Raw genomic sequence first — 17120 nt, 5'->3', positions numbered from 1 at the left:
AACTTAGAATTTAAAGTTATATTTTTCCATATTTGATTATTGATATTAGCTGATATTGGTATAAATTTTATATTAAATCGTGCTATTAGTTACCCCACATCAGATGTAGAATTATAATCTTGTCCAGAACCAAACGGCCCCTACATAACTGTTCAAAAACTGGCGTTTTTACCTATCTAGTCCCTAGTAAAGCCAAATTTAAGGGCCAAACTGTCATTTGACTCACTAATTCCAAATTACACCATTAATTACGTAGCTCAATATAAAACACAAAAAGATCAGTGTACATTTTTGCTGACAAATACACCCCGAGAACTTGTGCTCTAAATCTAAGCAATTCTCCTCTGTACTTTGGTCCTAAAGAGAGAAATTGACAGATAAAGTTTGAGTTTTTCTCGTTCTTTTGCTATTAAGGTGTGTTTTTGCTGGCATTAAAGTTTATATAGCTTTTTTTTTTTGGGATTTTCTGTTCTGGGTGTATGTGTTTAGATTCAAAGCCTGAACCTTTTTTCTTTTCTGGGTTCTTACTGATTGCTATACTTAGGGTTATGGAATGAATTTTTTTTAGCACATTGTTTGAAATTTTTTCTCTGTGCGACGTTGTCTGAATCTTTTTTTTGTTTTTTTATTTTCTTCTATTGAGATACAGAGAACCCCAAATTTGCTTGAAAAGATAAATTATTAAGTATAGAATGGATATATTAATTAAATCTTCTTTGCTTCTTTTATTTTTAACCCTTTCCCTTTTATTGATGGTGGCTTTATTAAGCTAAAGTTGGTCTTTAGAGGAAATATATAGGTATAATACTTGCTCGAATTGAGATGGCAATGCGGGTCTCCAATTATTTTCTCTCTATTTTATATCAGATTTTGAAGTTCTGTAAGCCTGCTGCTAACCAAAAGATGATATCTTGCCTTTAATCGAATTCAAAAGATAAAAAAGAGATGTTAATGCCTGGCCCCCTAACTGATATCTCCCCTGTGTATGATAAATGGTTGTGTAGGTAGCAGGTCGTAGAATTATAATTAGGTATGAAGTCGTCTTTGAGAGTCTGCGGCATGCAGATCTTTCACTAGTTAGTGAATGTTATTAATAAAACGGCTTTGTGTTGTTAAGCTGTTCATGAATTTGGTGAAAAGTTTATTACTTTTGTTTCTTACAGGTGGTTTTCCTTGTTATTTTGCTCAGCACATCATCGATTTAGGTTGATGATATTTCTTGGGTTTTAATATTTTGCAGATTGTGGTTCTTGAGGTTCCTTAACTTATATGCTGGAATATGAGCACTACTCCGAATAAAAGACCACATGAGGATGGTGGAAATGTTAGTGGTAGTAACCGCAGTCACTCTTCTTCTCCAACGTACTACCAGGATGACTCTGGTAGAATGATCAAGCTGACGAGTGATGGAAAACTGGAATTTATTCGCTCCGTTGATGTAGGCCCAGATGGTCGAATGCCGAAGATTCGACGCTTCGTATCACGGGATTCGGATAGAAGATCTCCTGAGCTACCAATGTACCGTGTTTCATCATGTCCAAATGTTCCAAATGTTTCACATCCTGATCATTCTGTTGCTTTAGATAACAGATTGCAGCCCAAGGAAAATAACAAGGTTGAGAATTGTGATACAAAAAGTGAATTAAGGGACAAGGACGATAGATTTGAGAAGAGGGCTGATGATGGTAAGGACATTAAACATGATAGGGATACTTTACCCGAATATAAGGGAGATGTGAAGGCTGATAAGGACAGGTTTAGTGGGGTGAGTTGGAAGGATTCTAAAGAAGAAAACACGGGCAAAAGATATCTTGATGTTCCTGCTGGGAACGTGGATCCATGGAATGCGTCAAGAACCCATGGTGCTGCTGAGGTAGGAAAGGAATTCTCAAACGATAACAGGGATTTTGCTCAAGTGCGTGAAGCTATTGGTGAAAACAAGGTGGATTTTATAGACAAAGATAAAGATAGAAAAAGGAAAGAAGGGAAGCACCGGGAAGGGGGAGATAGGGATAAAGAAAGAAATGATCGTCGGAATAATTTACAACTAGGGAATAGCAGTTCTGATAACAAGGAGTTGCTTAAAGAGGTAAGGGAATCTGAGCGGCGGGAGAAGGAAAGAAGAGATATTTCAAAGGATAAGGACAAACCAAAGGACTGGGAAAAGGACAATGTGAACAGGGAAGTGTGGAATGGAGCGGAGAGAGAGGTTTCACAGAGTGAAAAAAAAGTGGTTGATGTTCCTGGAAAAACAAATGAGCTGGGAAATTCAACAGTGGAGCTGAAGAAACAGAAAGATCATGATAGCTGGAAAAATACTGACAGAGATGGAAGTGAGAGGAGAAAGGAAAGAGATACTGATTTAGAAGGAGAGAAGCCTGAGAAACCTGGCACGCATCATGATAAAGAATCAGAGGGGGAAGCAATGGACACTGAAGGAGGTGGAGAAAGAGAAAGAGAAGCTCTTAATTGTGGAGTTCAGCAGCGCAAAAGGAGGCCAAGAGGGAGTCCTATGGCCAACCGTGATCCTCCTTTTAGGTCACACACTCATGAAAATGAAGGGTATGCCTTTTCCTTTGCTGATTGACTTGACGTTTTCTGATTCTTTACCTATAAATGGTGAGCCATAGGCAATCTACAGTCGGCCGTCAGAGTAATGGACCATTGCAACTATAGATAGATGTCATGGCCCCTGTTTGCTACAATCCTCGAGTTCGAGGTCTTTAGATCGGTTGAATGTTAGAGAATATATGTCTAGATTCATATAGGACTAGATTCAATCAAACAAGGAAAATATTATAGAACTTAATAAAGAAAAAAATTAAGGAACTATTATAGAATATTCCGTAGGATACCTTGTGATATTTTGTACTTAATTATAAAATATTTGCTTATCTTATTAGCGTAGAGCATGGTGACTTGCCATATCATGCGTAACTTAAGCTTCTTAGAGGTCCTCTTGTACATTGTTGATCAACTAAGTCAATAAAATGTTTTCTTTTTCTTTTCTTGGACTTTCATATAGTTCCACTTATTGGTGGACGGCCTAACGCCACCTGCCGGTCTATGTCTTTCTTCTTTTCCTTTTGTTTTCGAGTGACCCATACCCTCTTCTCATCCACAATCAACGTCGACTCCTCTAACCTCTTTTCTCGGCTACCAACAATTTTCCTCTTCTTTTCTAGTGCGCCACTCCTCTTGTTCCAGTGGTCCCTGGACCACTGTGACTTTGATCTATTGCTACTCATTTCTCCACCGCTCCTCTCTTCTGCGACCGGCATCATATCACTATGGAGACTGGCACCTGATACCCTCCTCTAGACTTGGCATTTTTGGTCATTGTTTTTGCTAATTGAAGTTGCTGAGGATGCCTTAGAGATTTGCAATAGTATACCTTTTTCGCAATTATAGAGAATAGATTCTTTTTTGGCCCTTGGGCTTTGATTCAACATCAGAGGTTGTTTAACACTAGATGTATTGGCGGCGCATGTCACGTTTCAAATCCTGTTGGGAGCTAGGCATGGATTTAAATGGAGAAGGATAAAGGGACCCATTATCTACCGAGTTTTGAAGCGTAGTCGGTGGGTTTCTCGGTTATAAAAGAAAAGATAGGTTCTTTTTTGTATTTAATACAAGAAGCACATTTTTACGCTGTGTAATCATCAGTGACTATTTGGAGGAAAGAATTCCAACATTGCTTTTTCTTTTTTGAAGAGAAAAGCTATACAAACCGCTTTTCTTTCTCTTTTCTCTTTTGATAATGGTGGCGTCCGAGCCAGCTCGGCAATTCCAGTGGGTACCTACTACTTTCCACCAACACAAATACCGGGTATCTGCTACTTTCCAACACTACTTCTCTTTTTTTGTGATTCTACACTATTCCACCCACATTGAGTTTAGGGTGTGTGTTCAATGTTAAAAAAGTAAGTAGTGTTATACTTCTTCAGGAAAAAAGTAAGTAGTGTTATATGTCTCTACATTTAGAAATGGCTGAATCCATTGAACTTGAATAAAATAGTATTATGTAGGATACATTAGGATATTATTATGTATTTAATTATAGAATATTTATTTACCTTTATTAGCATAGATAATGTTACCTACCATATCATCTGTAGCCTTAAAACTTCTATATAAGGAGCTCCTCTTGTATATTGTTAATTGACTAAGTCAATAAAAAGTTTCTTCTCTTTTTACAAGAACAAAAAGGAGATGTCACATGTCATTTCCGGGAAATCTGAGATATTTATAGTCAAATAAGTGTAGTAATAATCCTGTCTGTCTTTTGAGTAATCTCAGTCGAGAAAAACATTCCAGAATGGGCATGAATATGATGGCTGTATCTTTTGTCAATCTTTTCATTAAGAATTGTTGCCATATTTTAACTGTGTCTTTCCCTGTTAAACCCTTTGATATCCAAGCTCTTCAAGTAATCCTGATTTTCACCTTTTTTTGGTCATTTGATCATCTTTTTATAAAAAGAAGTCAGCAGGTCAAGAAGGTATCCGGAACCCAACATCAAGTTTCCAAGATCCCTAGAAACATCTATAAGGCGTAATTAAGAATTGTGAATTCAAAATTTTCAGATCCTTTATAATGTTCAGCTGTGCCATTTCTTAATCGCAGAGAGGGGCAGCGATAAAATGCTGTTATAAGAGCAATGTTGTATTTAAGGGGAAAGCTTTTCAATTTTCTACATTAATAAAGTTATTACTTTATCAACAAAATTACATTGTTGTTGCTATTGTTTCTCTATTGCTCCATTTTTTACGTTCTTGAGCCGAGGGTCTTTCGGAAACAGTCTCTCTACCTTCATAGGTAGGGGTAAGGTCTGCGTATACACTACCCTCCCGAGACCCCACTTGTGGGATTCCACTGGGTTGTTGTTGTTGTACTTTATCAACCAAAAAAAATGTTTTTAAAACCACCTTTATGCAGCTTCATCTATATTCTTCCATTTAATCCCGAAAAGCTTGATCAAAAAGTTTATTATGGCTTTAGTCAGACTTGCCAGTTTGGGTAATTGGGTGTTAATCACATCTATCATACTTCAAATTCAGTGACTTATTTGGTTTTCAGGACTCAGTTTGATTGACAATTATCTTTTTCTCAGGTCTTGTATGGTTATTTACTAAAAAATTAAATGTAAAGACTGAACTAGATTTGATAATTAAAGGGTGATATATGTGGTCTAAGTAATGTGTTTAATTCATTTTCTTGTCTAGCAACTAATAAATTCACTAATTTGAGTTTAAACTTCCTATAATTTATTTATCCTGATAAGTTTGATTTAGATGCACATAAATCTCTTTTTGTTGATGTGTAGTGTAACTCTTCTTCTGTTTTCTTTCTGTGCAGATCTCAAGGTAAGCTGGTAAAAATACTTGAAGTGGTCTCAAGTTTGTATGCAGAGGAGGGAGTTGTTCTTGGCATTCATATTTGCAGACTTATTTGACTCTGAAAGTTGCTAAGTTAACAAATAAATGACCTTGATCCCATCTTTTATTGGTTGTGATAGTTTCCTCGTTAGGAATTGATGCTCTTTTGGCCGTCATTCTTCCAGATTTGCCAGCTGTTTCTGCCTTAGGTTGCTAGATATGCCTATATGCAAAATCATATGCTCACATGTTCCTGCTTCTTCATCCTCTTTAATATCTTAACTGCTTTCAGCGTCTGTCTGCATTACATGAATCTCCTTCGACAAATGTGTTATACTCGAACCATCTTGAATGACTTGTTGGTCATCACTTTTCCAGTATGCAGAGAAAGGAACTCTATAGATGTCATTCTTTTGTTTCTGCATCTCAGTTCTCATGTGGGCATGTAGTTTTCTTCTTTTTGGCTGTATACTACTGATTGCTGGTGTATACTTTGGATTGTGAACTGCAAACTTCTTGCCATTTGTTTGAATCCATATAACCTTTGTCACTGCTGATGGACCAATCTCTCTTTTTAAGTGATGCACTGGACCAATCTCTCTTTTTAATGGACAAAACAATCAGTAGTTTGTGACCAAATTAGCACGATGATACAACTGGAAACCAGGCCCCTCCAGGATTAGAAGACAATCTTGCTTGAAATGCTTTGAGTCATTTAAGATTAAATAAATTTCTCTCCTTGAATTGAAGTCTTTCTTATACAAAAAATTCCGTGCCACATGTTACATATTAAGTTCTCTTTTAATAATATTCATCTAAAAGGTCGTTCATTTTATGCACTTTAAATCAAGGGACCACTAGCTGGATTGAATAAAGCCAATCAACATCGTCAAGCTTTTGCTCTTTCCTTTTATAGATAACCCACTTTTTTTTAAAAAACTTGTCTCTTGTATCCCTCTTCCATGTTCATCATATTGAGCTCTAGATTAGAGAGGAAGAATTAGTTTGACACAAATATCATTCTGATGTAGTCGGTATAATATTAGTGCTTTTCCAATTATCCATATTGGCAATCTACAGTTAGTCCTGAAAGATTTGTTAGAGAAAAACTAAAAAACAATTATACACGAAATTTTGCCCAGTAGTTAGCTAAAGAATTCATCAAAACAATGATAAGGCGAAATTATTTTTGAGGCACTGAAAGCCAGGGGTGGGTACTAGGGGAAGCAGATAAGAGACAAAAGGATATAACTTTCCTTTAGAACCAAGTGATGAGTGATGACATTGTCTTTGAGATTAGTGCTTCTCTTCTATCCGTTCTTCTTTTACGTTAGGGTCTTTAGCTTCTCACTTTCTTGCATGCAAATTTTAACCTGACCACCTCACTCCCCTATTTTCAATTTGGTATAGCTAATTATGTCAATGGAGTCTGAAAATCTTAAAAGTAATGCGAACAAGGACTTCTAGTAATTGATGATATGATTATCTATTTATGTGAGAATATGACTTCTTCTTGTGTTTTTTCCTTTTACATAGAAGGGTGAGTTGCATTGATCTTTTTTCTAGTTTGACGTAATTACAGAGTTCTACGACTGTACTCTTACTGCTATTTCATGACAACTTTCCTTCTGCTCAATCCCGTGGCCAAATGAATCTTAATTGAGGAATGAACGCGGCCCAAAAGTACTCCAAAAAGGGTCCATGAAAATAAATAAAATTGAAAAGGTTAAATTAGCCAGAAAGAGTAGATAATTGAGAGAAAACATTCTAATTGATCTGTAATCAAGTGAAAAGTTTTGTGAGAATATTAGCTTAACCTGAGAAAGTTAAAAGAGGCCTGAGTAGTTACTTAAGCTCAATTTGTAATCTAATGTAATGTACAATTTTTATAATGTCCCACATTGGTTGAGAGAATGTGTTGTTCTCCTTTGCATGAAAAAAGTGTTGTTCTCTTCATATAGCCTTGGGTCACCTCATGAGTTAGCTTTTCGAGTTGAGTTAGGCCCTAGGTCCATTTTCTTTACCTGCTATCAGAGCCAGACCTATCCCTATCCTTGGTTTACCCAATTTTGGGCCCCATTTGTTACTTTGTCCACGTTCCAGATGTTTAACCCTCGGCTTGCAGGAGGAGGGGAGTATTAGAGTGTCCCACATTGGTTGAGGGAATGAAATGTTGTTTCCTTATATGATTTTGTGCAATCCTCATCTCATTATTTAGCTTTTGCGGTTGAATTAGGCCCAAAGTTCATTCTAAAAAATACGTCCCGAGTATTGAAAACATGAAAGATTTCTACTTTGAATTGGAAAAGAGACAGCCATGCATTACAGTGGCTTTTCTTTTGTATTATTCAAGATTATAATTATTCTTTAGTTTTTCAAAAAAGTATAATAATCATTTCTTTACACATCAACATTTGGAAACTATATGGGTAAACCCAGGATTCTGATAATCAGCCACTTCGTGCAAAAGCCAACTTATTACTTACAGCTGTAACACATGGCGCATTTTGTGCATCTTGTAACGCATGGTATATTAGCTCTCATAAAATATCACAGATTCACATGTAATCTGTTATTTGTGGATAATTGCTACGTGTAAATTCCCATTAATGCACTGACTGCAACGTTTTAACTCTAGTAATGTCTGCTACATGTTTGTTGTGACCTGTAGTACATTGTATGCGGAAGTTGCGCATTCAATATTTGTAACGTATGCAAATGATTCTCATCTATTAGAGTCATACTGGTATATCTGCAGATCATATTACTTGTTTTGTGGAATGGTTTTATGAGTTCTATAAAACTCCTCTTTTTGAATAGTCAAGTAAAAATTCTGAGTGAATTGAACTGTTTTCTGTCCCTCCTTTGCTGCAGAGCTGATATGTCTGACGCGTTCTATGATGATAATTTCTGTATTCTCTTTTTTCTTTATGAAAAATCTTGTACTAAATAAATTTTATTAAAAAATATTTGTTGCATTTCACCTGCCATTAAAATGTTAGTCATTGTTAGGTTAGGATGCTTTTCTATTGTTTTTCATCCCTACTTGCTTGTTACTACTTCTGTACAAGAAATCAACTGATGATGGTACAAAGCAGAAGTTGCTCATAGATTAGCCGACTAAGTGGGCCCATTATCCACCGAGTTTTGAACTATGCGCCACTAGCCCTTGGGGATTTCTCAGTTATAAAAAAAATGTTGTGACTTAGTATTCCTGCTCCATATCTGAAAAATTGGTTTCCTTTGTCTTTCCAGGTAAGCATGATGTATCCACCGTCAATTATAGAGTTGGTGAGTGCATGCAAGAACTGATTAAATTGTGGAAGGAATATGAATCATCTCAAGCTGATAGAGCATCTGAGAGCTCTCCAAGTGGTCCTACTTTAGAAATTAGGATTCCAGCTGAACACGTATCAGCTACAAATCGCCAGGTAAGATTGGAATAGCAGCTGATGATTCATATACACCCTTTTTAATTTTATTCCTCATCTTCTGTTTGTGTAAATAATAGCTCTTTCAATACTCTGGTTTAAGGGTTTTCCTTTCTAATCATTGAACAAGAAAGAGGTTGGATGATTATGCGGGTGTCTCTAAATACTTTTACTCTTAACCAACTTTGAAACATTTGAACATCACTGTGCTAGCTCCCAATTACTTAGCTTCTTACATGCTAGCCATCAATCAGTGCGATGACTTCATGCTTCAGAAGTTCGCAAAGCAGGACGTCATCAGGCTTGATACAGAATCTATCTTAGTTATTGGAGTACCCTTGGTTGTTATTATGAAGTCTGAGTCCAGTTTCTTTTAAGTAAGTAGCCTTTGGTGGATTGATAAGTTAAGTGTATCTTTATGTCATGCTATGATGTTGTATATCTTAGATGTACTTGCGGTGCTTAGCATTGGACCAAGACATTTTAATACTTAAATGACTGTTGTTAACGAAGACTTACTTTCTGGACCATTGGCTTGCAGCCTTGCATTGTAAATGACGATCAAACTTGGACATAAGTGGGAGTTGCAATGTACAAGAGGTGTTAGTAGTCCCACGTCGTTTGTGGACTCCTCACTTCATGAGCTAACTTTTGGGGGTAAGTTAGGCGTAAGTTCCATTTCTTCTCATGGTATCAGAGCCAAGGTCCATCCCAATTCTTGGTTTATCCGATGTTGGGCCCCATATTGTGTTATCCACAATACAGTTTGGGCATGCGGAGTGCGTTAATAATCCTACATCATTTGCGGGGTCGGGAATTGGACTCTTTATGTGGTCTTGGGAAAAATCCTCATCTATGAGCTAGCTTTTAGGGTTGATTAGGCTCAAGGTTCATTACTTCTCAAGAGGGATTCCTTATATATGAGTCTTAGACTACGTACAATGTGGTAGTGATCATTCTCTGTTTCTAGTAAAGTAAGTATTCGTCTATCATTATATACCTAATATGCTAAGGTTTCCTATAGAGTAATCTATAATATTATTTTTAGTTAATTCAATGAATCTAGATATGTGTGAATTTAGAAACATATAACTTATTCTTTCTAACATTCAACATGCCTTCTCAAACTCTAAGTGGGGAAAAGCAATATGTGTTTGCTTATTCTGAAAACATGGAAAGAAGTTGTCAAAATCTTGCCGAGGTAGTGCAAGATCACCAAAAAGAAAACAGTGTTGGAATTCTTTCTTTCAGAAAGTTGCAGTTGCTGGTGACTGCACAAGAAAGAAAGTGCTACTTGCACTAAACGTGGGAAGGAATCTATTCTCAGTCTCTGGAAAAAGGTATGGTGTTGCGAACTTCCCGGACATCATCGTTGTAGCTTAAATTGGAAAAACAATGACAGAAGTATAATATTTTAGAGGATGTGTGGGTTTCTTTAGAGAGGAGCTGCACGAGTCATGACAGAGTGGATGGTACCGGTCGCTAGAGAGAGGACAATGCATCGTCATAGAGGTCGATGGAAAGGGGAGGGGGCCAGGAAGAGGAAAAGAATGAAGAAAAAACAGTGGCGAGGAAGGAGGTGTAAAGCCACTCACCGGTGGGTGAAAGCTACTCAAGTCTCTACCAAGATTTAGAGGCTCTGTTACCATTGACAAAAATGAAGATTACTTGCTGAATTTGATTAATTAACAAAGTATTAGAGGGGCTTCTTATATATGAGTTTCCGACTATCTACATTATAGTAGGTAATCTTCTCTGTACCTTATAAGGTACGTAATTAGTCTCTAATTACATATAGATATCCCAAGGTATCCTACATGGTATTATATAATACTGTTCTTAATTAGGTTTAATAAATCTAGACATGTGTGAAGGTAGTCACGTATAGTTTAATTTATCCTCTTAACATTCAAAAAATCTGAGTGCAGCATTATACTGTTGAATTGATGGACCAACTTTAACTCAAATTGCAAAACAAAAGCTTTTGAATTCTAATATAAGTGCACCTAGTGGCATCTTTCTCTCTCTGTCTCTCTCTCTTACGCGCATTTATGCTGGGGGCATAGGACCTGATCAAGATGCACCTTTCATCCTTTGTATGCATATTCCTGCCACTAATTCTAATATGCATCTCATCCCCACACCTACAATTCTGGCTAAGGTTACATCTGACTCCCAGTCTTATCTCTTGTGGTTGTAGTTTGGTTCTGTCTTATCATGTTATCGTAGTCATTTGAGTTCGCTATGTCATTTGCAGGTGAGAGGTGGCCAGCTATGGGGAACGGATATATACACCAATGACTCAGATCTTGTTGCAGGTTTGTCACTTATGTTCAATATTTTTGTATCACAATTAAGGCATCATGTTACAGTCCCCTGTTATGGATCTAGTTATGGGACGCTGCAAGACAAAATCAGAGTTAATATGGAGAATACTAGGAGTTTGGAAAGATGGTTTCTTTTTGCAACCTACGGTGCTGGTTCGCTAAGAGAGAACCTGCAATCTCTAGAGTTAAAGTACTCAAAGACTGGACTAATTTTCTGCATACCTTTCACTGAATTCAAATAACTTTAATTCAAACACTGGTTGATTAACCTCCCACCTAAAACTAGGAAATAACTTCCTAACACTACTGGAATGAGAAAGTGGCCTACTACTAATAACTGGTACAGGAAATATATGAAACATAACTAACAGATGCTGAAGACTCATCTACTTCCTGATATTCTTAAACTTTCCATGTGTAAACCGTTGGTAGACTAAAGGGGTACTAACATTACTCCTCTCCTTCAAATTGCGCTTGTCCTCAAGCGGGAAGTGTGGAAAACGTTGCCTGCGTAGAAGAAATAGATTTTGAGTATACCATCATGTGGTGGATTTTTTCATTTAGCTCTAGCTTCCATTCTTCCCAATCTTTTCATAACTATGATCTAGTCAAGCAAACCTATTTTTCACATAAAAGAAGATAATAGATAATTATTCTAAAGAGATTATGTTTTTGCTGAACTTCCCTTATTGTTGATTGTGCTACTGGTCTTCCCCTTTGTCTCCTGTTAAAAGAGGCAAATATATCTGCTCATATAATATCAATAACCATCAACTTATCTGCTTGTCCATTTGGTTTAGAGAACTGTTTAGCCTTTACCTCAGAATTACTTGAGAACTTACCGAAGTACTTTATTTGCACGCATAATATAGGACATTGCGACATCTATTTACTACTGTTTTTTCTTGTTTCTCCAGTTCTTATGCACACAGGTTACTGTCGTACTACTGCTTCTCCTCTTCTGCCAACCATTAAGGAGTTAAACGCTACTATCAGGGTGCTACCTCCCCAAGATTGTAAGTCTATTGAAAACTAAATCTTGCTTCGGCATTGCTATTTTTAGAAAAACAAATACATATGGTATAATGGTTAAAACTTTTCTTTTAATAAGTTGTTCTGAACTTATTTGTAGCCCCAAATTTACAATCACCTTTTATGGTCCCAAGTTTTGGTCGGGCTCTCTATCACACTTGTTTGTTAATAATTTTAGTGTGTGTTTTGGCGCTTGGAAGTTCAAACACGGGGCTAGTGAATCAACGCATTATCTGATGAGAAATGATTGGTGGCCTACTTTTAGTCATTAAATAGCTGTAAGGTGTACCTGTCTAGGAAAATAAGAACGATAAAACACCCTAGTGGTGATCCATGTAGTGGGTGCAAACCTTGGAGACCAAGGTTCAAATCCCAGCAGAAACAAAATACACTAGGTGATTTCTTCTTATTTGCCTAAGCAGAGTTACCGGTACTTGTGTTGGTGGGAGATAGTAGGTACCTGGTGCAGTAGTTGAAGTACGTGCAAGCTGGCTTAGACACCACCGTTATATAAAAAAAAGATCAATAACAAAGGAGAAAATATGTGTTCCACTTGCATAGTATCTTTTTGAAGTTATGTCACTTTACATATCTTAAGAATCATCGTGGGAAACTTATAAAGAAAATGAATCATTTAGGATAGCTACTTGTAGGCATACCCTTCTGAATGGAGCAGGATCAAGTTTTTCTTTTCATTCTCTCTTTCCTTTTGGTACTTACCTAAATCGTTGATCGGGAATCTCTCGGAAGATCTAAAATGTGGTGAAGGCCTGGAAGTATACATATTCTTTCCCGTAATTTTAACTAATTTGTCCCTTCTGGAGATTCTCTCACAGAGAGCTTTACACAGTTTTGCTCAATTTTTGTTTTTTCAATTTGCTTGATCCCATTTCATTATTTAAACTGATAAAATCCAAGCTTATGCAAGTTGACTAATTGCTGATCCCCTTCAAATGTGCATCTTATTTTCAACAGTACTAATTGATTAGTGAACGAGGAAAAAAAAGGTGCAAGTTGACAAATGGCTTATCTCCTTCTAATATGCATATTGTTTTCAACGATACTAATTGATTATGCTAAAATGGAAAAAATGTGGAGCTGCAGCATGTTCAACAATGCTTTTAGTGCATCTGAAATGCTAGGATTATTGAAGGCCATTTTCTCTGTGTTGATTATGTTTGGGACATCACAATACTTTGTCCATATAGCAATAGGCTTATTCAAAGACACCTTCAATATGACTTCTGTGAGTAAAATCATAAGTCTGTTCAGATAAGGTGTTGCATCCCGATCCGTTGCATTTCTGATGTCAGACTGCATTTGCTGTTGAATTTGCTGTAGGCTATATATCAACTCTGAGAAACAATGTGCGGTCACGTGCCTGGGGTGCTGCAGTTGGCTGCAGCTACTGTATCGAGCGGTGCTCTGTTGTGAAGGTGTGGATTGCATTCTTCTTTCCTTCCCTTCTGTTCTCTGTTTAATTCTTTTTTTTGGCTCAAAATTGTTTATATCGTCTACTTTATTTGCCAAACCTTTAGTTTTCAGATGATTTTTTTAGCTTTCTGGGATGGACTTACACTACTAGCAATTCTTGCCTGGAGTACATATCTACGTTTCTTGCTATTTTTGATTTATATATGCAAGTAAATTCCTTTTACAAGTAATGAATGTGCAGTTATATCTATGTGGAACTTTGTACTGACTCCTATACGACCTTTCTGATTATTTGTCATGCCCTTTAGAAAGGAGGTGGAACCATAGATCTTGAACCTTGTCTGACGCACTCCTCAACCTTGGAGCCTACACTTGCTCCCGTGACAGCAGAGCGCACTATGACCACTAGAGCTGCAGCTTCGGTATTATTCCACTCAAGTTGAAGTTTATTCTGCTTTGCACGTTTTTAAATATTATAAGACAAACAATATATCTTTTGCTTACTTTCCCTCTCTGGGAGCCTGAAGCTGTTTACATTGATGATGCTTAGCATTTGACTGATCCCTCCTCTTTTCTTTATAAATAGCATAATCAGCTGAGAACCATCTAGGTGGAGACTGTTGCCTCTTCTTTTCTTTATAAATAGCATAATCAGCTGAGAACCATCTAGGTGGAGACTATTGCTAAATTGTGTCTCTTCTCCATTTCTGTAGACTAATGCTAAACCCTTTTCAACACTATAGTCGCCAAACTAACATCTAACTATCTTGTCCACCCTTTTTTACTTTAAAAACGTGGATGCCTTGTCCATACAAACAGCTTAAAAGGTAAAAAAGGTAAGAGGAGGTTTGGTATGTTCATGTGAACGTGTTTTTTGCATTAAACTAATGATGCAACTGTATCTTAAAAAAATAGCAAAACTTCAAATGCTGAAACTTGAAAATTTCCACAATTTATGCCCTTCTTGGAGTTACCGGTTACTTCTATGATTGTTCGCGTAAACAGCCTAAGTACATCATAGTAGAATTCGAAAAAAAATTCTACCTTTATACATCATGTTATCATCTTATTTGCATTGCAACGGGATGCATTATGCTGAGATTACTCAGGAATAAGAGAATGAGCTCCATCGAGTTCTCGAACATTTGGCTTCTCATTAATTTGCATGAGTCACGGGAATGTTCATGGAAAACTCAATATGTCACATTTTCTCGTAATTGTGCGTAAAACTATGCAAAAGGTGATTTTAAAATGTTGAAAAGTGACTTGCTCTTGGTTTTGAGCTTCTGCTTGACCCAATGGTAATAAAGAGCTGCAAAATAACCAAAACCAACTCAAGTAGATCTTATAGTCTATTTTAGGTTAGTCATTGCAATCTGATGGTCATATCTTTTTGTTATTTATCTTTTCTTGAGGTACTGAAAGGAGAAGGAGATGTAACGCTATGCATTCTATTTTGATTAATAATCTTGGTTGTAGTGTGCTGTGGTATTTAAATTTTCCAATTAACTTAGCCTCAACTTGATTGTTGGTTCTCTCTCTCATTGTAGAATGCACTACGACAACAGAGATTTGTACGTGAAGTGACCATTCAGTTCAACTTATGCAATGAGCCTTGGTATGTTTATGATTTTCTGGATCAGCTTACTCTTGAAATAAATGGTACTTTTTTTCCTTTTCTTAAATCCAAATGACTTGTTAAGTGCAAGGACCCTTGGTATGGTACGATTTTCTGCATCAGCTCGTCCGTCAATTTTTTTCTGTTGTGATTTTCCTATTGGGTTCTGCTCATAACAAAAGGAGCTTTTTTTCTTTGCCAAAAGGAGTTATTTTTAATGCTTTTGGTATATATTTTATGAGTAACTTTTTATTCTTCGTATTTTCTAGTGGTTTATCTGAAAATATTTTTCAATATTATTGGGAAGAAGAACAAGGTAAATTTTTCTATGAAATTTATCTTCCTTTTTTTCCAATACAGTAATAGTTACAATATGTTGTTCTCTAATAAACCCTCCTCAAGACTTCCCTTCAATTTGCTTGAATGAAATTTCAATGGATCCATGAAGGCCATCTTACTATTGATTCCTGTAGTGTTCAGAGTATTGAGCATATAACTACAAGTGTGACTTTGAAGCAGTAAGATTGATTCGTCGGAGGACCATTTAGTTTTCTTTTTAACTGTATCTTAGGATGCATGGATCTGTGATTGGGACCTAAGGGTAGATAACGTCTTTATATTCTTGTGTCAAGCTCTTTCCATATGTTAGTAGGGGGGTTGTGAAGTATTGGTTGGAATATCAAGGATGAGCAATGCTACAGTATACTTGTCTTGTTCTATCCTCTGACCTTTAGTTTTGAGTCGGTAACAAAGTCGGTGGTTTGATCCATATCCTTGACAATTTAAAAAGTCCTATTTACCAGGTTGATTTACCTTGAGAGGTTTTGCTCTTTTGATAATTTAGCTTGATGAGCTGTTGCCAATGGTTTCTATTTACTTACTGTTGCTCGCTTCTTTCCCCAGGCTCAAATATAGTATCAGTGTTGTTGCTGACAAGGGTTTGAAAAAGCCCCTTTTTACATCTTCACGCATGAAAAAGGGAGAAGTTCTTTATTTGGAAACCCATACTCAAAGGTAACTCACTGGCTTCCCTCTTTTCTTACACCCTCCAAATAGGAGTGAAGAAAAAAATAGGAAGGCAAAAAAAAATCGATGAGAAAGTGACCGAAATGTGATTTTTGATAATTTTGCATCTTGTGCCTTTTTACTGTGGTCTTCGGTCTCCTTCACTCCTTGACTTGTTAATTAATCTGAAGGTATGAGCTCTGCTTTAATGGAGAAAAGATGGTAAAGGCTACAACGTCTCAGATGCATGAAATGGATGTTGACAAACCTCAAACTTACAACATACACGTGGCAAACGGAGAAAAATATGGAGCGGATGGTGAAAATATGATGGTAGATTTGTTTCGATGGTCCCGGTGTAAGAAGGCCTTGCCTCAGAAACTAATGCAATCAGTTGGAATTCCTTTGCCCCTTGAACATGTTGAGGTATTCAACCTTGTTTCTGCCCCTATTACGTGTTAGCATTATCTGTATAATAGCAAACACCATGAAGAGTAGGTTATTTGTGCTGTGAATACCAAAAAGCTTACATCCCTATTTAAGAAAATAGCGCTCTATTTCTCCTCTGATTGTTTTCAAATGTTACTTTTTCGGAAGGTTTTGGAGGAGAATGTGGAGTGGGAAGACATTCAATGGTCGCAAACTGGCGTTTGGATTGCTGGAAAAGAATATCCTCTTACTAGAGCACATTTTCTTTCCCCAAATTAGGCAATGCTTTGTATGGAAAACCGTAGGTTTTGGATATAATTTGTCTAGAGATAAATGTACTGGACTTGATACTGATTTAGAATGCTAAATTATGGAAGTTATGAACAAAACTATTTAAACAATGTGCATATGCTTCCTCCAGCTGATATGTTTCTCTTTTCTGTTTTTCCTTTTTGATGGTTTTCAA

The 17120-nt window shown here is 36.7% G+C and overlaps 1 protein-coding gene across 1 annotated transcript; it reads left to right on the top strand.

Annotated features, from left to right (window-relative positions):
• Positions 1-269: 269 nt before the first annotated feature.
• On the top strand, positions 270-17079 carry LOC109241138. Its single transcript, XM_019407861.1, has 12 exons — positions 270-414; positions 1241-2562; positions 5359-5366; positions 8634-8809; positions 11067-11127; positions 12054-12152; positions 13510-13604; positions 13911-14024; positions 15153-15220; positions 16124-16234; positions 16417-16651; positions 16823-17079. The coding sequence occupies exons 2-12, from the start codon at positions 1280-1282 to the stop codon at positions 16931-16933; spliced, it is 2361 nt and encodes a 786-aa protein (XP_019263406.1). The 5' UTR covers positions 270-414; positions 1241-1279; the 3' UTR covers positions 16934-17079.
• The last annotated feature ends 41 nt before the right edge of the window (positions 17080-17120 follow it).

This window comes from Nicotiana attenuata, unplaced genomic scaffold (assembly GCF_001879085.1).
Source record: "Nicotiana attenuata strain UT unplaced genomic scaffold, NIATTr2, whole genome shotgun sequence".
Lineage (NCBI taxonomy): Eukaryota > Viridiplantae > Streptophyta > Magnoliopsida > Solanales > Solanaceae > Nicotiana > Nicotiana attenuata.
Note: the sequence above shows the minus strand (reverse complement) of the source record. Positions and strands in the feature narration are given on the sequence as shown.

What these genes read in the sequence shown, in the direction of transcription:
- LOC109241138 (XM_019407861.1), top strand. Translation starts at nt 1,280, where the DNA reads ATGAGCACTACTCCGAATAAAAGACCACATGAGGATGGTGGAAATGTT. An exon ending in TATCAGCTACAAATCGCCAG is followed by an intron (nt 8,810 to 11,066) that starts GTAAGATTGGAA and finishes TGTCATTTGCAG; the next exon opens with GTGAGAGGTGGCCAGCTATG. An exon ending in GGTGCTACCTCCCCAAGATT is followed by an intron (nt 12,153 to 13,509) that starts GTAAGTCTATTG and finishes AATTTGCTGTAG; the next exon opens with GCTATATATCAACTCTGAGA.